Here is a 25,306-nt window from a genome sequence, read left to right on the forward strand (position 1 = left end):
GGCATGGACAAAGTTAAATACAAACCTCAGTTCAAGCTATAACGTCAGTTAGTGTTTCAGGACCTCTGAAATAAAGCATCAGTGACTATTTTCTTTTGCTCTGGCTTAAATGTCCATATTCCATCTCTCTCTCTCTCTCTCTCTCTCTTTCTCTTTCATATGAAGATTTGCCTTAAGATATTTTAAGAACACATCACCAGTTTTCCAGAGGCTTTTCCTGGAGAGCTCAGATACAAGCACAGTCCGATACGGGCGCAGACGAATGAAGTTACGCGACCTCATGGAAGCAGCATATAGGTTTTTACAAAAGGAACAGTCAGTTTTCCGGGAATTATGGGACTGGAGCGTGTGTATCCCACTCCTAAGGAGTCATGACACTTTAGTCCGTTGGTAAGTTTAAAAAACCCAGATCATTTACAAGGAAAAGACATAACGGTATCTTGAATTGTACTGAAGTGTTTATGTGCAAAGAGAAAAGATCCAGACAAAACCAGAAAAATCTGTGACAATGGTATCTTTTTACAATTTGAATTATCCTTTAAAATAACTCCAGTTTACCAAAGTTGGATTCATGAGAGGTGGTGAATTTGGTGAAACATACTTCAGCACTGCTGGAAGAACAAAATATTGCATTAGTAACTCATTATTTTAAATTAAGATACTTAATTTAGGAAGGATAGAATGAAGATTGTCAAGTATATCAGCCAGGATAACGTGAATTTAGATATTCTTAGAAAAAGAAATAGAATGACTAATTTGGCTGGAAAGGATTTCCCTGGTATTCAGGTAATAATCTGAAGTGAATGAGCAGACTTTTGTCCTGAACCGATCTTCTGGGAACGCTCTACCACCCTGCCCCTCTTCCCTCTAACCCTGCCCCTCTTCCCTCTAACCCTCCCAAGCTCATTGAAAGCTTTGTTCTTGGAAGGTAAAAGCAGTGGTATAATAAATGAAAAGTGTATTTATGATCTCTATTAAATTTTCTCGTATTGCGAGACAGCTAGGCTCTATGAAGCCAAGACTTGGGATTTGTTTGCTTCTTTTGGCACTGAGTCTTGAGATCAGTGTATTAAGGTTATTTTAGAAATATCATGAAATAGCAAATACAAAGAGAAAATGGCAGGAGAAAAATCAGGCAAAGAAAACTTGGTTTTCACTGTCTTATACATTTACTTCCATTTGTTTGGGAAAGTGCTGGTTTTTTTACTGTATTTCTGTTGAATGTTCAGTCATTCAAAGGAAAGCTAGCTAGTTGGTGTGTTAATAACAATACAGTATGCCATGATATAATTGCTTTTATCTGGAAAAATGTATCAGAAAAATCTTTTTATAAAAAAAAAAATAAATAAAGATTAATACCACTAACTTTAAGCATACCAATTTCTGCAGAGAAAGTTTTCTGTGTGTTTTTCCCAAACTGGTGTTTTGATTTGCAAGTGACAGTTGTCAAACTGAAATTCTTAAGATTGTTTTGACATGTTTTGTTCCAAATAAAATTTTTAGGTATACTGCGAATTGTCTTGCTCTGGTTACATGCATGAATGATGAACATAAATTGTCTTTCCTGAAGAAGATCTTCAATCCTGAGGAGCTGATGCATTTCAGGCTGAAGTAAGAACTCTGTAAATATTGAACACTACTTGTTTTTGTGGATGGTTTTCAGCTGAATTAATAAACATGGATATGGATTTGACAGGCTACTGGAAGAATCTCAAGCACAGAATGTGGAACAAGCCCTTGTTTTGGCCAATCCAGACTCCTCATTTTGGCAAAAGGAGAAAGAAGTGCAATATAAACAAGGACATGTTGTATCAGATGACCTGTCTGCAAATGTAGTAGCTGTATGTGGTATTGTGCTGCCTAGACTACAGCTTGTTTCTGAAGAGCAGCAGGTATGTAACCCAGAGTTAAGCCTGTACCTTTTTTTTTTGTAAGGATTCCTAAATGCTGTGAGCTGACTTTATCTTTATTCCTGCTTAAATGATACTGAGATGGGTGATTTGTATCTCCTTTAATGTGTGTTGTAGTCTAGTGATGTATAATATAATATTGGCACAACGTACAAGTTGGAGCGGCAGCGGAATGAAGCAGTGAATATATAGTCCTGGTCATTTAATTTTGATCATAACCGTTCTTGAAAACATGCTATAAGAGAATAGTCGGTCTTGTATAGTGTCTCCATTCCAAGTTAGGGTGTTACTTCCACAACTGAGTAAAGCAAGGATCTGACGCGGTTTTTACACGTGTGAGGTAGTGTTTTGTGCTACAAGGGGATCTTATCAACAGCCTTTCTCCAAAGTTCACTTCTTAAAACACAGGAAAATGAGGCTGCTGCTTACTCTTCTAGAAGGCAGAAAACAGGTGAAGAGGTAAGCAGGAACTTACTTTCTCTGCTTCAGTGGAGTGAAGTGTAACACAGAATGTAGTGCCTTATGGTTTTAGTAAGTCGATCAAGTGTATAAATATGTTTCAGTAAGTAGCTTTTTTTTAACCTCTTTTCTCTTGAGATGCTATTCACCTCAAACTGTTCGGGTTCGTCTTTGTAGCTGCAGTCAGTGTTCTTCACTGGTTTCCTCGCTTAGGCAAACTTCTAGCTCTTAATTAGCTAGTGTATTGCTATCTATTTTTGCAACACATCTACAAATGAATGACAAAGATGGATGAAAACTACCTAATATTGATGGATGAAAACTACTAATATTGAGAATTTCTTGAGTAGCAGAAGAATGAGAGCAGTTTCCTCCCAATTTTTCCATTTCCCCCCCCAGCTTGAGTAATTTATTTTTTTTAACCTATAGCATTGACAACATGGTTTGGAATTCATTGCAGCAAGGGAAACTGAGCTGTTTAGCAAGGTTTTTATTTACATGATAGTGTCACTGCTGCTGCAATTGTGCTGTCAAGAAAGATAGGTACTCCTAAAAACTAGCATTTGTTACAGGAGAAATATAGTTTCATGTATTTGAAATGAAGATCAAATGATCAAATTCAAAATACAAGAGATTGAATTTGGTTTCAGTGCAGGATATATTTGGATTTCTTCTTTGTGCCTTTTGGCAAGAAAGCACTAGTTTTTGTGCCATATGCTGATATTTTTACTCTCCTACAGTCACTAATATCTTTGAGGCATGTCTGTCATATTGATAAATTACTGTTCGATAAAATGTATTCAGTAGAATTTTTGCTTTATTCACATTGCAATGAACTTGTCTCCCCTGCCCTCTATATATTGAGTTTAATGATCTCACTCTTTGGCCTGTGCAGAAAGAAAGAAATACAACATTAGAGTATTCATAAGTGCATCATTTCAGTCTAATTGCTGTTTGATTATTTTTCTCTGTGATTGAGATTCATTCTGACTTAATTTCATTTATAATGTGAATTGTATTTGACTGATGTGAATGCAATGATTGAATAGTTACTATGTCTGTACTGTCATTATAGTGTGAATTCCCTTTGGGAACAAACTGAACGTATACTATATTAAGTGTTTCACCTATAATAGGTTTTTGATAAAAATCTATTTTAATACCTGTTGTTAAATACATTCTTTATAGTCCACAGCTCTAGCATTCTTTATTTTATTTGATGTGTGTTGACAGATCTGCAGGCCAAAATTTTGAAGTCATCTTACTCACTTTCCTAATTGTTCTGTGTTATAAAACATATATATATATATATATATAAAATAAATAAATAAAGGAATTCAGTGTAGTAACTCAAATTTTATGAATTTTATGTTTCAACAGGAAAGCACCAGCCATTTTGTTCTGGTTGAATCTGCCTGCACAAATCTTCAAAACCTTGCAATTGCTGTAGCATTTCAAAGTCCTGTTTTATTAGAAGGACCAATAGGATGTGGCAAAACTTCTTTAATTGAATATTTAGCAGCTGCTACAGGAAGAACAAAGCCTCCTCATATTTTAAAAGTCCAACTTGGGGATCAAACTGATAGTAAGGTAAGTGACAAAATTGTTTTATGGTCCAATGATCAGGCGTGATTACTTGAAGTATGGACTTGCTTTTCTAATAATATGGAATTTAACTCTTCCCTGAAGGAGCTCGCAACCCTCAATTCTTTGTAGTACTGCTCTGGCTATTGATAAGAATAATGAAGCTTAACTGATTTTTCTTCAAGTGTATGATGTAAATTCTGCACGTAATTGTGCTGTATCTGATCCGTTTTAAGATACATTTCCTCAGTGTTTCTCCTGTGTGGAAGAGCTCTGCTGATTTTGTATTAAAAAAAAAAAAAAGCTTTACAAAAATTGATTTGAAAATGATGGAAGCTGCTGCCAAAGACTGTATGGACACTTTAATTTCCATGTTTAAATGGGTCATTGTCAGTTTAATCTGATCCCAGTTACTTTTTGGTGAAGATAAAATGAAGAAAGACCCTTTGAGGATGCTTGCAGTTACAGAATAGGGATCTAGATTTACCTGTAGAAATATCTTCACTTCTGGTGTTAGATTCACGTTCTTCTGGATTTGCATACTGAGCTTGTGAGTTTGAGTTTATTAATAATGTTTGTCTCAATTTATACTTAGTTTTCTGAGGTCGTTAACAGAAGTGCTCTCTGAAGGTTTTTATTAGCTATACAAAATCACCTCCTTTATTTGCATAGAGCAGCTTACTTCACCATCTAACAGCTATTCTCCACAGGAGTATCTTTTCATATACATGTACATGAGCGAGACTGTCATTTTAAGAAAAAGTGATAAAAGTTCAAGGTACAAAATGTGAAATAGTGAAACCATAAACTTAATTATTTAAGGAATGCTGAAATGTGAAAGCTACCACTTCACAAAATGTAAAACTTGATTGGTTTTGTGTCTTTGAAAAACTTCCTCGAGAACTCCTCTTACGTTAGCAGCTCCGTCAGAGCTGGTTAAAATGCAAGATACAGTGCAGTGCAACTCCAGGCAGTTTAGTGTGCTGTGCTGTTGATTTTTGTTCATTATTTACAGAGCTGTACTGCCATAACTACTATTCCAATGATATAGTTCATTTCAGTTACTGTGCTTTGGTTAGGTTATATATTTGGAGGGGTGAAACTTAAAAATAAATAAACAAAATGCTGGGCACATATTACTGGGATTATCAGATAAGCTGTTTAGTAATGTGCAGGCTGTGTAAGTCTTTATGTACCAACTTTGGTCATTTTCATAAGGTTTTTACTCCTGAGTTATGAAATCATGTAATGAACAAGTCTCTCGTTTACTGATTGTTTCTGTCACAGACGCTGCTTGGTATGTATCGTTGTACAGATGTCCCAGGGGAGTTTGTATGGCAGCCTGGAACCTTGACGCAAGCTGTTACCAAAGGGCATTGGATACTTCTGGAGGATATTGATTATGCTCCTCTGGATGTGGTATGTAGGTTATTGTTTGCTATAGAGTATTTGTCTTAAGAGCCGTACTATACTAGCAATTTTTGGAGTCCAATCACCGCGAGTTCTGCAGCAATGTGCTGAAAATACTACCCCTGTAACAGTGAGTTAAAAAGATTTAACGTGTCTTTGTTCAGAGACAGTTACACTGCATTTGTTGTTGTCATTGTTTTAGAGCAGTCATGGCACTGGCTCTGATGCCAGACCTCAGTATGAGGATTTGAAGTGACTCTGGTAATGAGCTATGTGTCTTTTAAATCATGTTTCAATATTTGAAAACAAATGTGGCCACAGACGCTGCGGAATACTAAGTTACTGTATTACAGCAGTGTTGATGATAAGATCTTCTAATGATTTTTTTTTGTCATTTAGAAAAAAAAATATTTCTTCTGTATTGGATATCAAAAATGTGTTGTTGTATTAAGTCATTATATAGGTTATAGCTGATTTCCTGTATTGAGCTCCAGAACTAGTGCTTGTTAGATTTATTTTGAAGTGATGGCTGCTGAAAGAACATCTCCACCAAGAACGATGTCATAGAGATGTCTTTCTGTATAAGCCTGCTGGACATTCTGCAGAGTTTTCTTTCATATCTGTTTTGTAAAGCATTCTTTTCTGTGACTGACAAACCTTGACAGTTTGTTTATGGGATTCCACACTTCCAAAGTACAGGGAGTTTGCAAGAAAGCCAAGAAACATTGCCTGTGTGGACTGGACAGTTTTTCATTGCCAGAGGGTTATGCAGTTGTTCGCTTCTGTGGACTCTGTTTGTTGCACTCATCATAAGCATGCCCCTAGTAGTATCCTGCATTCATCTCACCTTTCCTTCAGGTCTCCCCTGCAGGCATCCCATATTCTTTCTTCATATCCAGGTCTCCATGCTTGCCTTCCTCTGTGCCAAGGGAGTGTTGTGGACCTCCCTCCCTGTTCTCATTCCACCATTTTTACCATCCTTCTGTGTGGAGGGATAGATTCTGTAAATCCATACCTAATTCTGCTAGGGTGTAGCAGGCTATATGATGAACAATGATAATGTTTTCAAATGAAGTCTTCTGGGTGGGTATTATCTTTGTTAAGGTAGAAGGAAAACAAACCTTCCATCTCTGCTGAGAACAACGTGGTAATTTGTTTGACAGCTCAAACACAATAGTGTTAGATTGGACTTACAGTGTAAAGACTCATTTCCATTTTCTTATTAAATCTGAATGTAGGAGAAAGTAGGGAAATGTTATACCTGCAACTTTCATTGCTGAATAAAATTAACTGTGAGTCTACAATTCCTGTTAGTTTCACTTGAAAATACAGTCTGCAGGAACAGTAGTTGATGAAAATGTGGTTCTCAGTGGGTGTGCTCTAGCATCATGAGCGTGGATGGGTAAGATGTTGGTTTCACACACGCAAGAAGAGTTTTACGTTTTTCTTTTTTTTTTCCATTATTAATCTTTATTAATTTTTCATTATTAATCTCCAGATCTCTGTGCTGATCCCTCTTTTGGAAAAAAGGGAGTTGCTAATTCCTGGCCGTGGTGATTGCTTGAAAGTAGCACCAGGATTCCAGTTTTTTGCGACCAGGAGGTAGGCATATAAAATTAAATGAGCTTAATAGCACAGATTGTTTGATTTTTAAGTCAAAGACAGGAAGGGCAAAGTACTTGGTCATGAGTATTCTAGCAATTTCCAACTGACAAGCAGTAGAAGCTATGGAAGTTATGAAAGGACCTTTTTACATTTTAAAGCAATTTTATATTAATTACTACTGGGTGGAACTAGTCTTTGAACAGAAAAGTTACTTCACTGAGCTTAAAAGCTTGAGGTATGAAGCTTGGGGCAGGGGGCATACCTACTGAACCAGCCCTCCACCAAAACAAAATACCGCTCCTAGCAGTTGTTTGAGAAGAAGGTTTATGATCAATATTCACAAGGTGTCTTGATTTCTGCATGGTGTTTCTGATAGGCTTAACTTGTCAGTCATCTTTCTGCAAGTGTCTCTGAGGAGATTTTGCACTAGAGGGGGGAAAACACTGATAAAAGAGCAAATGATTTGGAAAGCAGAGAAAAGCAAGGTAGGGTATCTGACAGTACTGAATTCTTCAGTAAGATAACAATATGTATGTTTATTTGTGTTATTTTAATTTAGAGTATTCAGTTGTGGTGGAGGTTGGTACAGACAGCAAAGCAGCCATGCCTCTCTTTTGGACAAGTATTGGACCAAAATACATCTGGATAACATGAGCAAAGCAGAACTCAAGGAGGTATGGTGTTTATTGCTCTATTGTGGTATGTGAATAATTATTTCAATTATGGGTAATAGATGGTTTTCAGTAATAAATTTGATCCTTATTTTTCTTCTCAAGTTCAGCAGTATACCCTTACCACTTCAGGTCTTGAAAATAAATGTTCTGGCTAATCATAAAAGTCAGTTTAGCAGGATAGTATCAGTAGTGGTTCCTGGCCTGTATCTGTGAAAATCTGATTTTGGTCAGCAAGCTTTAGCAGAAGGTTGAGCTGTAAGGAAAGGAAATCATAGAAGAAAAATTAGCCTTGTATGTGTCTTAGCATGGTATATAGGCAGCCTGAGTGCTCTAAAAAGCCCTTACAAAGAGGGATAGGAAGCAAGAACTTTTGTAGTTAGTTACATCATCATGATTTGTGTTCAGATTGATTTTAGTTTTGAGTTTAATTTAGGGTTGAATTTGCTTTTTGTTCTTCCTGTTTGTATTTGTGCAAAGGTATTAAATTGGAGTAAAGTTGAGTTGGGAAAACTCTCCTTTGGCATCGTATCAACATCATACAAGTCTCAATCACTTTTATTTGCTTCAGAAGAGAAATGACGAGGCTGGTTTTGTGCGGCTTGCTAGCTTGAGTGTCTGTTTCTGTTGAAGTGTATCCTGTTGAAATTTGGGAGGCCAATGCTTTCATTTCAGTGATGAAATTTTTTTTTTTTTTTCCTTCCCCATTTTCAGGTTCTTCAGAGCAAATACCCCAACCTTGCTCGTGTAACTGATCACTTGCTAGACATTTTCATTCACCTTACGGGTGACAAGTATCAGGCATCAGAAAACAGTGCTTCTGGCTCCAGCAGTGTGTCAGAAGATGCATCAGAATCAAGATCAGAAAATAAGAAACCAAATCTGGAAGGACGAGAACTATCTCTAAGGTTGTCTTTTCTTATATGTTTATTAGAAAGAAATTTTGTCAGTTAGCTGTAGAGAGCAGGAGATGTTACCTTTTTCATTTTCCTTTTCATTTTCATTCAATATTTTAAATATTGTAAAAAGTTTGAATATTTATGCTGGAATTTAGTAAAAATTGGAGGTTTCCATTTTTAATGTTTAAATCATGTTTAATGCATCTTAAAACTCAATGTGAATTATTTGGGGCATATATGCTGTACTTCTGCACTTAAGTTTTTTGAGAAAAAAGTATGTGTTTCAGATGCAGTGCTGAGAAATACGTTGGTATGAAGATGTGGATTACTTTTCAATTTATTTTAACACAAAATATTCTAGTTAAAAAAAATGACAGAAATGTATTGTGAAAACATTATACAGTATTAGCATAGATAACTTTTCAGTGATTGTATATATTTGCTCATCTAGATAATTTCATATTAGACATTCACTTGTAGCATTCTAACTTACAGATGGCTCTGAATACTCAGGCCCTGCAAAGTACTATTGATTTCAGAATTTTTGTAATGAAATGCAGCTTGGTATTGAATTACTTCTTCCTCACTTCTCATACTGCATGTCAGTTCTGCTCACATGGACTTATTATAACCAGTAGTGCTTTTTGAGTGTCAGCAAACACTAGCTATGCCTAGTAGCTCATATTTTTGTGAAGCATAGCAAAGCCACTTATTTCAAAACAGTTGCTATTTTCCGAATATCAGATGTTTCTCTTTTCTCACCTTTCCAAAGATCTTGTTGAGGAAGAACTGGTATCCTGTAAAATAGTTACTTGTACGTTTCTGGATTAAAAGCATGCTGGTTTTCCAAGCAACCTATCAGAAAGCAACCCTGTGGGTCTGTGTGTATTCATCCAGTCTTTTAAATATAGCATCCTTCTTATATGTGGCTTTCCATGTACAATGTAAATAACAACTAGGTGTATAATTACCAAAAGATGACATAATGAACTAAGCTGAACATGAGAGAAGATGCTGTACAACTTGGCTTCATTGTACCAAATCTTTTTGTTTTTCTTTTTAGAGATTTATTGAATTGGTGCAGCAGGATTGCGTACAACTTTGACAGTTCTTCATCAACCACAGCAGTGAATATTTTTCAGGAGGTGCAGTAAGACTTAATTTGGAAATTGCTTACCTGAAATCTGTTATTGTGTCACGTATCTTAAAATACACTATTTGGGAGTGTGAGATAGGATTTTATATTTAGTTTTATCTGAAGCAGCTGAACTGTAGTTGGAATGTTTGTTATGTATGTATTAGTCTCTTTCCTTCGTAGAAGGAAAGCTATTTGCAATAATGTGCTGAAAGCCAATCTAGACTTACTACTGGCATACAAAAAGTATGCTGCAGCACAGTTTTGACTGATGTGAGCTGGGATTGTGTGTGATTGGGGAAGAGTAAAAATTTATGAAATGAATACAATTTGACAAACGTGCTTATCATTTAAGCATTCATTTCATTCACTTGCATTGCACATTTTATATGCAGGGCCCTATGTTTAGTTGAGTCTTTAAAATACTAGATGTACTTGGTGTTTGCTGCTTGTTACTCAGGAGCTGTATTTACTATCAAACCTTACTGTGGATATCTCAAAAAGAGGGAAAAGTAAAAAGTATTTATCAGAAGTGTTTCCAGAATTAGAAGGATCAGCTGTCCTGGCTGTTCCCTCACAGCTTCTTTCTTGTCCATGCACAGCCTCCTTGCTGGTGTGAAGGTCTTGGCTCTGTGTGAGCACTGCTCTCCAACAACTTAAAAATACTGGTCTATTATCACCAATACTTTTGTCAAAAATCCCAAACACAGCATTGTATGAGCCCCTGTGAAGAATCACAGAATCACAGAATTTCTAGGTTGGAAGAGACCTCAAGATCATCGAGTCCAACCTCTAACCTAACACTAACAGTCCCCACTAATCCATATCCCTAAGCTCTACATCTAAATGTCTTTTAAAGACTTCCAGGGATGGTGACTCCACCACCTCCCTGGGCAGCCTGTTCCAGTGCCTAACAACCCTTTCAGTAAAGAAGTTCTTCCTAACATCTAACCTAAAACTCCCCTGGCGCAACTTTAGCCCATTCCCCCTCGTCCTGTCACCAGGCACCTTCCTCAAAGGGAAAGGGGGAAAAATATGATGACAGGGGCTCAAGGGTTCAGATGAGGACAGGGAGATCACTCATGGACAAAACAGACTCAGCATAGGGAGAGTACAGTAATTTATTACTTATCACTAACAAGCTAGAGTAGTAAGAAACTAAAAAAACAACAACAACAAAAAACTAAAAACACCTTCACTGTTTAGTAATGAGGCACTAGTACGCTGCTGCTGAATATCTCTTAGGTAATGGGGATAGTGGGGAGCACATCACTTAGTGATGTCCAAAGGCATAGAGTTGGTATCTGAGTCTATTCACAGCATTGGAGCCACATTTATTTGATGATACAGCTAATGCTGAATCCATGGTATGCACTTCATAATGCATGCATCCATACAGTGCGTGTGTGTTAGGTGTTTTATATGTTAAGTGTCTGAATTTAGTGAATACTAAGAGGTATTCACTTCCTCCCTCTGAGGTTAGTAGTGGCTGGTGTGCTGTGTTTTGTGACATTCACACAGCTCAGTGGTGGAGCTTCTTGGCTGTTCATGTTTCAGTCAAAGCTGTATCCTAGTGATAGCTGTCTGCTCTGTTCTCTTTAGTCTTGTGTCTTTTGTGAAACAGTATCTGAATCCCTCAGTAGAATTAGATATTTAAATTTGCAGGATAATGTTAAGGTACTCCCTTTTTGTTGAAATAAGGGACATCTTTGCTACTTTTTTTGCTATACAGGAACTTAAGCTCTAAGTTTGGATTTTTTTATTTTTTTTTTATTTTTTAAGTGTGCATCAATCAGGTCATTTTTAAGGTTGTGAGATCTTGGAACATCACTTCCTTCATTTTGCTCCAGTCATCTGAAAATAGCTTCTGTGACTGGCTGTGAAAAACTTTTTATAGGGTGGGTTCAGTATAAACCCACTACATTACAGAGTTCAGAACTTCCTATTTCATCTCTTTTGAACTTCATTGCTTGACTTGATCCAACAACGATGAAATAATTGTATTTACCTTTGTTGGATTGGGTTCAGCCTCATAAAAATAAAGATAGTGCTTCTCAAATAATATATTCAGTACAAATCTTATAAGTTGTTTTGTTTTCCCCTTGACAGGCATTGGACTGTTTCACAGGTATGCTGTCCAACCAAGGAAGCAGACAGAAAATGGCAAAAGTTATTGGAAGCAAACTAAATATTTCCAAGAACAAGGTATGTTAAGACATAATTAACATGACGTTTATTGGTAATATTACATAAGTAGATTTTTTTTTTCTTGTGATTCATTTATATGTACTATGTTCTAATATTTTTCTTTAAAAATATGCTCATCTCTCTACTCTTTGCAAACTTCTTCTGTTCTTGCTCTGCAATTCTGGAGTCTGCTTTTCATTCTGTTATATTTTCAGGTGTGTTTTATTTTCCCTGACAGTTGCAGTGAGCATATTTCAAATGGCTTCATGCAAAAGAAGCATGCCACAGCTGAAACTTTGTGGTTTCTGAAGCACGTGACACTGCTAGATTCACGGAGTAGTAAAAATGTAAAAGGTTGTCTTCCCCTTCCACCCTGTGTGGTCCCCCCTGCCCCAGTTGTTATTTAATCACTTAAATGAGGAGTCCAAAAACAAATCTGTCTATGACTTTTTTGGTAATAATCACTTCCAAAGCTGTAGAGCTCATCTGTATACTGATATTGTGTGATATAAATAGCTGAGTTAAACTGAATGGTTATGTCAGTTATTTCTGACCATAAAAGTTTGACTATGAAGAAATGTCTTCCTTTGGTACTTCAGGACGGAAAAACTTCCCATCTCAAGGGACAGATGGATCCCTGAAACTCCTGTTTGTCCTTCTTCTTTCCCTTATTTCATTACAGAAATGTATTCTCTTCTGCCAAGGGTGTTCTCAGTGTGATGTTGCAGACAACATTGGTATTGGTAATGTTGATGCTTTCTTCGCAGGTGGAGTTCTTTTGTGAACTGTACAAACCAGAGATTTTATTAAGGGACCAAGAAGTTTCTGTGGGAAGAGTGTGCCTTGAAAAGAAACAAACCCTGGCTCTTACTGTAAAAAGGTAGACTATCTTGTGGTTTCCATTTGAATTGAAACATTTTGTGTTGGAATAGAACAAACTGGAAGTAACACAATTAAAAAATGCAGATCAAATAATCTCAACTCAAATGTGATGAGTTCTTTCTCTTGTGGTCTGAGTTTTACATTGTGCATCTTTAAGGCTGTCTGCATCATAGTTCTTCTGGCAGCCAAAGCATAGGGATTTGCAGGTTCTTTTGTCCTAGAGTTCTTCAAAGCAGTTTGGATCTGCAGGTGTTGTAATAAGATTTTGACCGTCTTTGTAGTATGTGGGAGTAATTCCACTGGCCAGGAACTTCTTTGAGAATCCTGAATTCCTAGGTTGTATGTTGAACAAAGTAAGTGTCTTATATAATGCTTACAAGGGTGTTTCAGAAGTATTTTTCAAAGCTTTATTTTTAATAAAAATAGTAATAATAAAAACAAATCCTCAATTCAACTACATCTCTAAGAAAACCAATAAGGGTAAAATTGAAACGAGCTCTTGGATAAATTTTGGCTTTTAATAGCTTCCTTTATTTTGTCAGAGCAAAGCAGACCTTTGCTGCCACACGGCCGTCAGCAGTATTGATAGAGCAGCTTGCAGTTTGTGTTGTCAAAGGAGAGCCTGTGCTCTTGGTTGGTGAAACAGGAACTGGCAAAACTTCAACTGTTCAGTACCTCGCTCATATTACAGGTAAATGAAATGTGAAGACTTCTTTGTACAAAGATGATAAAAATCAAAAAAAAAAGCAACGACAGCAGCACAAAATGCATAAACAAGTTGATGTGCTTTCTATTTCTTTTTCAAGGACACCATCTGAGGGTTATCAACATGAACCAACAAAGTGACACTGCTGATCTGCTAGGAGGGTAAGTCAGTGACTGCTGTTTGGTCTGTTTTGTGTAACAAATTGGCAGTATAAGAACAAGCTACTATTTAAAAGCATTGTTGTGTTGTCAAATAATTGTTTTTAGATGCAGGCCTGTTTCATAGTAGTGTAAATGTCTTAGCTTCGTACCTTTACGTACAGAAATCTTGCTCTCCTTGCTGAAGAACACATGCAGTTTCACTGAAATGTATAAATGTATTGAGTGTATGTGGTGAAGAGATTTAAAAGCAGAACCCAGTGCTGCTTTAAAAATGGCTAAGCGGTTCAGTATAATTCCAATGTAATACTCACTAGACATACTAGTGAGTAGAAGCAAAGCTACTTCACTTATTGAGGCAGTCTGGATGTAGTAGTTTAAATATGTGCAAAAAAACCTTTGGAAACTTGTTCCATAATGCACGATACTGTTTCCATTTCAAAATCCTTTTGTTTATACACAAATGTTAGTTCCTGTTCCTCTGTGACAATGACAAACAAATAATTACTCTTTTTGCTTCTCTTCAGTTACAAGCCTGTGGATAACAAGCTGATCTGGTTACCTCTGCGAGAGTCTTTTGAAGAACTCTTCTATCAAACGTTTTCTAGAAAGAAAAATCAAACATTTCTGGGACATATTCAGACCTGCTACAGACAGAAACGTTGGCACGATCTGCTGAAACTAATGCAACATATTCATAAATCTGCTGTTAATAAGGAAACAAAAAATGCATCTGGTGAGAATTCAGATGAACACAAACGAACCATTGCAGAAAGTAGACAAGTAGTGGTGAATTATTGTTCATTGGTTGTCTTTTCTGTTCTTACATTCACCCCCCTTTATTACATATCGTTTCTTCTTGTTTTAAAAAATGCAGCCTTGGTCAACAGCCAGGCATTCAAAATAGTGTTAGAATGGTCTTTTTTTTCTAACTGATCACTGCTGTTTGTTTGCTTTGTCTGACAGAATTAAGTTTGGCTTGTCTGACCTATGATGCCCTTGACATCCCGTCTCCACTCACTGTGTTGCTTGTTTGCAGTGTTGCTGAATAGTCTTAGTTGCTTGTGTCAATATTGCATGTGAATCATTTATAATTTCTTTCAGACCTGGAACCTCATTAGGTCTCAGCAAATATCACCTATTGTAAAAGCTAAGCAAAACAAAATAGGAGGAAAGAAAAAAAAAAGTAATAATTTGCTTAGGGTAGTAATGACTTTAAAAACTTGATAAGAGCTTTCTGGTGATTTGGTTTCAGCGTTGGTGATGCTGACTTGACCAGTGCCTTGTTGTGATTTGCTGTCTTTTGTTTCCGAGTAACAGTTTTTCTTGTTTTATACTTCACTACCTACTTGGGACAGATGAAATACTGATACTGTGCCTTGCATGGAGTGGTTTCTGGTCCTAGACCTGCTAAACAAATGCAGTTGTAGCTTTCATGCAGTATGGGCCAAGTAAACTTAAGAACCTCTTCTTCCCCTTTCTTTTGACTGATTCCTCTGAATATGCAGATATAAAAACAAATACGCACAAATGTCAAAAAAAAAAAAAAAGATGAAGCATTAAAGAGCACTTACTGCAATTATCGACTATGCTAAAATAAATAGAGAAAAGCTGAAATCTGCTGTAACTTGCAAAGCTGGCAGTTTAAGTCATGATGCTGCAGATGCATCAAGCTGTGACTTTAAGCAAGTAACTGGAATAAGTACAACAGTAAACAACTATAACTGATAAGCAACAGAATTTTTACTGATACTGAACTGTTCATTGTTAATCTGTTCTGTTGTAAGGCTTGTAAATTTGCTTTTATTTTCTGAAATGACTCTCTATGTCCTTGGGAATTAGAGTGATGTTGATTCAAGTGAACTGCCAGCATAAATGTTTGTTCTAAGCTAGGATACTTTACAATGAATAGCAAATTACCTATATGTCAATAGTGTTGTCTTCTGTAGAACTTGAATGTTTTTGGTGCTCAGCCAAGTTTAGCCTTGTCTATCAAGCTGTTTCAAGGACCAAAACGTTTGGATATTGATATGGTTTAGTGACGGGACTTGGTAGGTCAGGTTGGCAGTTGGACTTGATCTTGAAGGCCTTTTCCAACTTAAATGATGCTATGATTCTATAAAATACTGTTTTTAAGTATTTGTGTGCTATTGTTGTGTTGGTGCAAACTCAAATTTTGTTTTGATTACAGGTTCACCACTGAAGGAGAAGTGGGAGGCATTTGGTCTTAAACTGAATCATGCTCATCAACAGATGAGAATGACGGAAAATGCTCTTCTCTTCGCATTTGTGGAGGTATTTAGAGTTTTGCATTTTGATGCTGGGAAGAATGAGGAGGAACATTTATAAGATGTTGAAAACAATATTATATAAATAAAATCCTGGCAAAAATCTCTTGCTGCAAAGTAGAAATAGTTTCATGATAACTATGTGAAACAACTTGAAGGGGAGGAAAGGAGAAAAAGAATGTTGGTGGTAACATGGTAAATGAATGCTGTATAGTAAAGGTTAAGGCTGGTATGATAAAAGAATATCAGCAGTATGGCATATAATCTTTTTAAATGTATGAGATTATAAATACATCTTGACCAGTCTGCAGTAGGACATACTCATGCCTAGGGGTTCATGTGAAGTATTTAATAATAAGAATCTGTACTGTGTTTCTGGAAGTAAACTTTTTTTGAAACAGTTCAAACCCATGGTATAATGGTTTAGTGGCATTGCATGCGATGGGGAAACGATAATGTTCTGCGCATGGCTATTCCCTGTCATCCTGGTAGTCTGAACACATGCTGTTAAATTTTATATAAATGACCAGCCCTCTTCCTGAAAATGACTATATAAATTGTTGGAGAACCTTTGACCTGAGTATAGTTTTAATTTATAAAGTAGCTCACTGAGAAATGCAATACTGTGTTAGACATTGTTTGATTTTTCTTTAGATAAACCATCTTATTCTTAGTGTTGTCAGTGAAGCTTGTGCACCACAGTAATAGATATCAGTGACAAGCAACATTGTACAAACCAGAAAGGTTAATTCTGTTATAAATGTGCAAATCTAAATGGTAGTTGATAAGTGTGATAACTGTCTGGCTTTTATGACTTACAAAGTAATTGCTGTCATTGAGGGAGAGCAGAAAAACTGCTATTGCTGTAAAAAAAAAAAAAAAAAAAAGCTAAGACTTCCATTCATCAACCCATAGACTGCAATACAAGTATTTCCAATATGCTGATGCTTTAGATGAGATTACTGCTAGTGATACGATTAACAAATCTTCTTTTTAGGGTACTCTGGCGCAAGCAGTAAAAAAAGGAGAGTGGATTTTGTTGGACGAGATTAACTTGGCTGCAGCAGAGACTTTAGAGTGTCTGAGTGGTTTATTGGAAGGATCATCTGGGTCACTGGTGTTATTAGACAGAGGAGACACAGGTACTATTTCTATATTCAAAAATCCCCATCCCTTCTTCCTCTCTTCCAGTTCATATTGCTGAACACGATGTTTTTTATGCCTTTGGCCCATTTGGGACAGCTGCCCTAGCTGTGTCACTTCTCAGCTTTGCTCATCCCCAAGCCACTTGATGAGATGTGGGGGGGAATAACATAAGGCTGTGCAAGCACAATTCAGCAGCAGGCAAAACCTCAGTGTGTTATTAGCAGTGTTTTAGCCCCAAATACAAAACGCAGCACCATGGGGACTGCTATGAAGAAAGATAACTCCATCACAGCCAGACCCAGTACAGATTGAAAGGTGAAAAATGCAACTGCTAAATAGTATTTTCTAGAGCTGCAACTAGAGACAAACGTTCTGTGAGCTTCTGAGGCTGTCCTTTCTTTCTAACTGACAGAAATGTTGCCCATTGTTCTGAAAGACACAAAAGGAGTTCCTCGTGTTAGGGTTTGTATAATTTATGAAATATCCAGTGTTGTAAAAACATGCTGCTATGCACAAATCGTAGTAAAGGTTCCACTTCCTATGGCTGTTGTAAAGATGCAGTAATACTTCTATGAAATTCTATGGTGTTACTCTCTAGAGACATACCACCTTGGCGTTTCAAGAAAACATTGTAATGCAGTAATAGAAAAACGGTTTAGAAGAAATTTACTTAATGTAGTAAGTATCCTGTGTCTAACTAATCCTTTGTTGCATGCCTATTTTCCTTTAGAGCCTCTTGTACGTCACCCTGATTTTCGCTTGTTTGCATGCATGAATCCAGCTACAGATGTTGGAAAGAGAAATCTCCCTCCAGGAATAAGAAACAGGTAGGAAAAAAAAATGATAAAATACGTAAACTCTGAAAAAGACCATGACTTTAACTAGCTTTATGAATTGACCCAGCAAAGAATGCCTTATTTGAAGCCTCAGGATAAGTCTGAAATCTAGCTTCCTGTGGCAGGTGAATTTCACATCATGGTGAAGTTTTTTTATGGAATAGTATCAGGAAAATACATACGTAAAGCTGCTGAACATGAACAAAGGGTCTAGCAGTAGTGTAGAGTGTTGTGACTGGGGACAGGTTGAATGATTTTTTTTACAATTAAAATGTCAGTGCCTGGGAGTGCTTCTGCAGCAGTTCATATGCCTACTGGAGATAATAAAGGCAAATGCTTCATGTGTCTTCAGCAGCCTTACACGTGCCAACTTGTAAGTGCTGATGATCCTTGCAAAAATCTGTGTATTAAACCTTGTTCACTCGGAAGAAATGTGGATTACATGGTAGAACAGATGCACGATATTTAGAATACTGGAATTTAAGCTGTGGCTGGGAAAACTGGAGTTGTGGCAAATTCATTCCTCGGTACTGTTCACGAATGCAGAGATCTTCCACTTGTATTTGATACAGTTTTTCCAGAAGTTGCACATGTAGTCTTTCATCAGTTTCACGAACACTGTGTGAAAGTATAATTATGCACTTACTACATGCAACCAATCATTTGCAGTTATTAGCGAGAAAGTAAGTTTTAATTGCTACTACCTCCCTGGGGTTAATAATAGAAAAAAATGTGATGCAGAACAATGAAGCTGAAATACTCTGTGTGGCTTGTTAAGTTCAAATGAATTTATATTTGCATTTGTCAAAAAGAACTTTCCGAATTTTTTCTTATGTTGTCAGATGTCTAAATGTTATGGATTGATTTGACTCTTACAGGTTTACTGAACTTTATGTAGAAGAATTGAGAAATGAAGGAGACTTGCAAGTTCTTATTATGGATTACCTTAGAGGCTTGAACGTGAGCAAAAACACAGTGCAAGGAATTGTGAAGTAAGTTGGTTGTAATATCTTGAAATCCTTGATGCAGTAAAGCACAAAAAGGAAGTACACAACTAATCTGTGGTTAGACTGCTTAAGGAAACACAATAGTGCTCCATACATAGCAATTCTCACAGCCTTAGAAAGCAGGCATCCTCTTCATTCTGAACGTTTCTGTACTTATGGGGAGGAGATTCGCTTTCTCTATTTCAGAAACGCTTTCTTGGTGACACCAGTTAAAAAACACTGTCGTTGCAACTTTATTTTCCGTCTTAGAGATGTAAAACAAAAATGTTTTTTTTTTCTCTAGGTTACATTAGTTAAAATCTTGTATGTTTAACAAGTAACCTTTGTTTCCCATAGAATAAGGCATGTAATCTCACTGAAGAACTGTTAAGTGCTTAGAATACTTCTAGTTTATAGTTATTCTCTGTGTATCAAGCTCTCTCAAAAATAAGGCCCTGAAATGTTCTATTGCTTTGTTTCACTGACTACTGACAGCAGAGTGTGTCATGGTTTTCCCAGCCTAGAGCTTCTAAAGAAAGCAGCAGTTGGAGATAAGTTTGTGTTCAATCTTTGGGACTACTTCCTTAGAGCAATGCTCTAATCAGTAAAAACACTATGTAACTGGAACTGGTTTCACTCTTATTTTTGCAGCTTTTACTTAGCTGTGAGAAAGGAAGCAGAAACAAAGCTGGTGGATGGAACTGGCCACAGACCTCACTATAGTCTCCGTACGCTTTGCAGAGCGTTGAGATTTGCAGCATCTAATCCATGTAGCAGCATACCACGCTCACTGTATGAGGTGATTACCTATGTTGGGCTTTATTTCTGTTTGTATTCACTACGGACTCTGTTTGGGTAAAGGAAAATCCTCTTCTGGGTACAGTGTTGAAGTCAAATGATTCTTTTAATTATTTGTTTTTGTTTGTTTGTTTTTCCTCCTAATCATTTTTCATTTATTCACTGACAATCACTTTTTTTCTTAGGGCTTCTGTTTGAGCTTTCTGACGCAGCTTGACAGAACTTCTCATCCAATAGTTCAAAAGCTCATTTGCCAGCATATAGTCTCTGGCAATATCAAAAGTCTTCTCAAGCAGGTACGTAACAAAGCCTACTTTGAGCTGATTGGAATTCAGAGTAGAATTTATTTTAAGTAGCCTTCTGTGCCTTTTCTCCCACATTTCCTTCACACAACCACAGTCATGTTTTTTTTTCTGTATGAAAGAACTTTTTTTTTCTTCAAAGTGCAGTTCCTTAGTAATTTTCTCTCTGTATGAAATGCCTATATGTTAGCTGGTTTATTTGTTTAAAAAAAAAAAAAAAAGAGGACTGGTGATTTTGTCAAGTGTAGGCAGCTTACTATAATAGTGACTCCAATTGTAAAGCTTACAGGTTTTTGAGGAGCTTTCACAGGCTTTTCATTTTTAGATTCCAAATGCTGAACATATGGATGTGAAGCAAACATCTTTGGTTTGTCTCTAGTGGGAAAGGAAGAACTTTACTAGTTCTGAGAGCCCAGAATGCGTTTGCATGGCTGAGTGGGCAGCTGGGGTAGGGAAGCCAGTTGTAAGAGATGCGTATTTGTTTCAGAATAAAAACCATCATGGCAGCAACTATTACGAATACGAAAAGTTACACTTCCAAATGACAAATTGTTTTTTATTTCAAAATGTGTTGGGAGAATGTCTTGGGAAACTTATTTTTTCATGGTGCCGGCAAAGACTCCTGCTTCGTGACCTTGAAATAATCTGCTCTGGCTTTTCGTGTAATTTGCATTCTGTGACAAGGGGACAGTGCTTACTGCAGGAGTGCTCAGGGAGTAATTTAAAATGACTTCTTAGAGAATGTTACAGTGGTATAACAGTAGTTGTCTTCATAAGCAAATTTAAACTCACTTGTATAATCTTTACTTACACTGTCATCTCTCCTCAGCAAATACCAAAACCCCAAGGAGAAAAATTTATAAATATAGAAGGATATTGGATTTCAGCTGGGGATAAAGAACCTACGGTAGATGAGACGTATGTGCTAACCCCTTCAGTTAAGCTTAATCTGAAAGACATTGTCAGAGTTGTGTCTGCAGGGTATGTATGTGTTTTTTTCTCTGTCAGCATAAAGTTAAATATTATTGTGTCACCTAGTCTTTGTTGTTTAGCCTTAGTAATGTCCATTTTCCATTTATAGTTAACTTTTCATTATACACTGATTTGAATTTATATAGCTATTTTCTTCTTAAACCGTTTTATTGCTATAATGAATTTTATTTAAGTGATAATCTAGAAATTAGCAGTTAGAATAACCTGCTTATTTCACACTGTCATTAAAAAACTTAGAGAATCACAGAATGGTTTGGATTGGAAGGGACCTTAAAGATCATCCAATTCCACCCCATCCTGCCATGGGCAGGGACACCTCCCACCAGACCGGGTTGCCCAAAGCCCCATCCAGCCTGGCCTTGAGCACCTCCAGGGATGGGGCATCCACAGCTTCTCTGGGCAGCCTGTGCCAGGGCCTCAATACCCTCGCAATAAACTTTGTGGGTAGCAGTTAGCACTTGGGGGTTAAGTTACTTATGTTACCATTTTAGTATATGATCTTAGAAATTCAAAATGAGTTAAATCATGGTATTTTGGTAATGCTGTTACAAAAGGATCGATGGAAATTTTGAATTAAAATAATGCTGTTACCTTGCATATGAGGAAGATATATGCTTTTAAATTGCTGTTTTGGTTGTACCTTTTAGGTCTCATCCAGTACTGATTCAAGGAGAGACTTCTGTTGGTAAAACCAGTTTAATTCGCTGGTTGGCTGCTGCTACTGGGAACCATTGTGTCAGGATTAACAATCATGAGCATACTGACATCCAGGAATATATTGGCTGTTACACATCAGATGCCTCTGGAAAGTTGGTGTTTAAGGAAGGTGAGTGGGGATATTACATTCATTTCAAATTCATGTCTCATTTCAGTGTTTGCTTTCTTTTCTGCCCAATGTGCCTGTTTTATCACAATGGAGAGAGGACCTTCTATAAAGTTACTAGTATTTGCCTATGATAGTCATGTGAATTTCAGTGAATTTTTGAGTTCACATTTATCTCATTGCTACTTGTCCTACTGCATATAACAAAGAAAATAATCAGATGACTTAATACTGTTGCTTTCCTCTCTGAATTAATATTTATACCGAGTCAAAACTCATTGCTAAAACTGTCTCAATGCTTGCTCTGGTTTAGTTTGTTAGAAGTTAACTAGAATACTTCGTTCCCTCTTAAGGCATCCTCATAGATGCAATGAGAAAAGGTTACTGGATTGTACTAGATGAACTGAATTTGGCACCCACTGATGTTCTGGAAGCTCTCAACCGATTGTTGGATGATAACAGGGAGCTGTTCATTACCGAGACTCAGGAAGTTGTCAAAGCTGCTCCTCGCTTCATGCTGTTTGCTACACAGAATCCTCCAGGTCTCTATGGTGGCAGGAAGGTCTGTATAATCGTTTCCTTTGGGTAACTCCAACTCTAGGCCTTTGAGTAACTCCAACTCTAGAGAAATGAGTCCTTAAATGTAGAAGTATAACGTGAAAACTTTCTGATGGATAGTACAGAATTAATATGAAAGTCTCAAGAGGTACAGGGTTGAGGTGTTTGTGGAATGACTTCCAGTACAACTGGATTCTGCTCGGGTTAGATGCTTGTTCTGTAGATACTAAATCTAATTCATTTTGAATAGCTGAGATTTAAGTGCTTTACTGAACGAGGAGTTCAAATATGTTGTATTTGATGCCACATTTCTTGTTCAAGAGTGCTGGAGAAGAGACTTGACTTAAATTATTGCCTGGTTTTAAGGTCTTGTCCTTACCTAGACTGTCTCTCATGCTTTCTTCCTACATTTATGTGTGTATGCTAATTTGCATACTATGGGGCTAACCATATTCCTTAGGATATATAGGAAGAGGTATGTAACATAAGCAATATTGAAGGAAAAGTTGAAGCAATAACATTTTCTCATTTTAGGTTTTGTCTAGAGCCTTTAGAAATCGTTTTGTGGAACTGCATTTTGATGAACTGCCAAGTGCTGAACTGGAAACCATCCTGCACAAGCGATGCAGTTTGCCACCTTCTTATTGCAGCAAGCTTGTCAAAGTCATGTTAGACCTGCAAGTATGAGTCTTTCTTCTTTTTGTAGAAAGCGTTTCTCAGGCCTTTTGTAGAAAGTGTATTTTGGCACTAAGTACAGATCCCTTGTGGGATCTGTGAACTTGCGGTCTTGTGAACTGGCAGATATAACACCACAACTGAGTGAAGATAATCCACAACTAAAGTAATTAATTCAGTGGTTAGGATAAAGAAGCAAGGAAGGTGATAGTGGATTTGGGAGAAGGCTAGCAGCAACAACAGTGACAAGAAAATTAATAACTGAAGGCCTTGTGATTTAAAGTATAAAATCATTCTTTGACCTGAGTGGAAAGTGTAATAATAGATTTGTAGCAGTTGTTCGGCCATGCTAAATTTGGTACTATTTTTAAGTAACAATTTGGGCTGTGTTCTGATACTCCTACAAACACTTAAAACTTAGTAACTAGCTGAAACTATCTCATATTTTAAAGCAATTGCAGCAGCACAAATCAGAGCACGCTTTTTCTGTAGCTTTCTAGACTGGGTGTTCTTAGTTTATTTTTCTCTATTGAAGTAAAGTAAAACTTAGAAGTGCTAACATCCATTTTGGTATAGAACCTAATCTTTTGCCTGGATCTTGTTTTAATCCATGTACTTATTTTCTTATTTTTAGTTATTACTTAATTATATTATTTTGTTCCTGAGTACCTAGCAAATTGCCTACATATAAGTAATTTGGGTCTGTGGGTTGGGATTTTTTTTTTTTTTGCATACAGCTCGTTTGAATGAATGTCATATTAATCTTGCTTAAAGCGGTCAGACAAGTTCCTGAAAATATGTCTCATGTGTTGCTATTATGACAGTCTTACCGCAGAGGTTCAACAGTTTTTGCTGGGAAGCATGGGTTCATTACCTTGCGGGATCTATTCCGTTGGGGTGAAAGGTACAGACTGGCAGAACAGCTGGAAAAGGATTACGACTGGCTTCAGCACTTAGCAAATGATGGTGAGCTATGCTACTTTCTTCAGGTTTTTTTAAAGTGTCTCTGCAGAATTGCTTTCTAGCCCCAATTATTAAGTGTATGTATATATTTAGTTGCTGGTAATAATTGATTTTTCTCTTCCCCTGTTTTATAGGTTTTATGCTTCTGGCAGGCAGAGTTAGGAAAGAAGAGGAGGTGGATGTTATAAAGAGAGTCCTTGAAAAGCATTTCAAGAAAAAAATATATCCTGAGTCTCTCTTCTCGGGGGAAAGTGTCAAAAAGCTGCTGGGTGAGTTTCCTAGGAAAAAAAAAAAGTATTTGTAGTCCTCTAGATGTGCCTGAAGCTGACAGATTGCTTTGTTTTGTGCAGCTAAATTCTCCACACAGATGTCAGTGATGGGCAGAGACTTTAACCACGTTGTCTGGACACAAGGGATGAGGAGACTTGCCATTTTGGTGGGAAGAGCCCTGGAGTTTGGTGAACCAGTACTGCTGGTGGGAGACACTGGGTAACCGTGCTTTTTTTTGATGTAGTTTTTTTGTAGGGCAGCGACTGAGTCAGATGCAAAATAGTTAAGTAGGCTTCAGTGCTTCTTTGATCTGGGATATTTAAGCCTCTGACATGGCAGAATTGCATCTGCTGTTTTCCACAGTTCCTTTTGAGGGGTGGCAATCACATCTTTCAGCCTAAGTCTTTAACAGGATTGTCTTCATTGTGTATAACTACAAAGAAATTATATAGAAAGTAGTAAAATTAAAAGGGACTGTCTTTTGTTTTTGCTTTCTACAAGTTGCCCTATAGAATCTTACTGTGTGTCACTGGCAAAGCCATTTGGGGGAATTCTGGCAGTTTGCTGTTTGAGAGCACATGCATGTTGCATGTCTTAAGGCGGGGAGAGAATATAGGTGTGGTAGAGGTTTCTTTATTTTCCACCACTCCTGTGTGCTCTCAAGGAGGTCATAAAAATAGGTGCTGTCTGCTACTGTGCTGGTATTAAATTTGGAGACTAGATTTTTATGGGAGAGAAAGGAAGAAAGACACTGGAAAAGGGAAAAGTAGTATCTTATGCAAAATGGGAACTTTGGGTACTCAGCAGTTTATTTCTTCAGACTTACGCATGATCCAGACAGATAGTATCTCCAGTTCACTTGAAATGTTCAGACTGCTTCGTAGGGGCAGGCTGGAATAATTTACTTTTGAGCCTGTAGAAATCCATCAGTGCAGATATCGATTTAAATTTTAATTAAATGTATCTTGTGCAAGTCAGCAACAGTTGTGCCAATAATGGCCTCACCTTCCATGCGTTTATCTCAAAGAAAGGAACAGAAGGGAATTTGCATGCTGAGGGCCT

General features: G+C 37.1%; 1 protein-coding gene across 1 annotated transcript in view; it reads left to right on the plus strand.

The window, feature by feature from the left end:
• MDN1 (midasin AAA ATPase 1) overlaps positions 1 to 25,306 on the plus strand; it is a 91,561-nt gene that overhangs the window by 4,716 nt on the left and 61,539 nt on the right. The window contains exons 3-29 of the mRNA XM_068677968.1: positions 166 to 390; positions 1,504 to 1,611; positions 1,697 to 1,892; positions 3,750 to 3,959; positions 5,241 to 5,372; positions 6,862 to 6,965; positions 7,528 to 7,642; positions 8,354 to 8,547; positions 9,602 to 9,683; positions 11,783 to 11,878; positions 12,628 to 12,740; positions 13,285 to 13,433; positions 13,549 to 13,609; positions 14,134 to 14,342; positions 15,798 to 15,901; positions 16,892 to 17,036; positions 17,771 to 17,867; positions 18,755 to 18,868; positions 19,514 to 19,661; positions 19,846 to 19,956; positions 20,792 to 20,943; positions 21,603 to 21,781; positions 22,132 to 22,340; positions 22,871 to 23,017; positions 23,836 to 23,977; positions 24,109 to 24,243; positions 24,325 to 24,463. Of these exons, the coding sequence (XP_068534069.1) occupies positions 166 to 390; positions 1,504 to 1,611; positions 1,697 to 1,892; positions 3,750 to 3,959; positions 5,241 to 5,372; positions 6,862 to 6,965; positions 7,528 to 7,642; positions 8,354 to 8,547; positions 9,602 to 9,683; positions 11,783 to 11,878; positions 12,628 to 12,740; positions 13,285 to 13,433; positions 13,549 to 13,609; positions 14,134 to 14,342; positions 15,798 to 15,901; positions 16,892 to 17,036; positions 17,771 to 17,867; positions 18,755 to 18,868; positions 19,514 to 19,661; positions 19,846 to 19,956; positions 20,792 to 20,943; positions 21,603 to 21,781; positions 22,132 to 22,340; positions 22,871 to 23,017; positions 23,836 to 23,977; positions 24,109 to 24,243; positions 24,325 to 24,463 (3,816 nt within the window). The remainder of the gene's footprint in view (positions 1 to 165; positions 391 to 1,503; positions 1,612 to 1,696; positions 1,893 to 3,749; positions 3,960 to 5,240; positions 5,373 to 6,861; positions 6,966 to 7,527; positions 7,643 to 8,353; positions 8,548 to 9,601; positions 9,684 to 11,782; positions 11,879 to 12,627; positions 12,741 to 13,284; positions 13,434 to 13,548; positions 13,610 to 14,133; positions 14,343 to 15,797; positions 15,902 to 16,891; positions 17,037 to 17,770; positions 17,868 to 18,754; positions 18,869 to 19,513; positions 19,662 to 19,845; positions 19,957 to 20,791; positions 20,944 to 21,602; positions 21,782 to 22,131; positions 22,341 to 22,870; positions 23,018 to 23,835; positions 23,978 to 24,108; positions 24,244 to 24,324; positions 24,464 to 25,306) is intronic.

Source organism: Anas acuta, chromosome 3, assembly GCF_963932015.1.
Source record: "Anas acuta chromosome 3, bAnaAcu1.1, whole genome shotgun sequence".
NCBI lineage: Eukaryota > Metazoa > Chordata > Aves > Anseriformes > Anatidae > Anas > Anas acuta.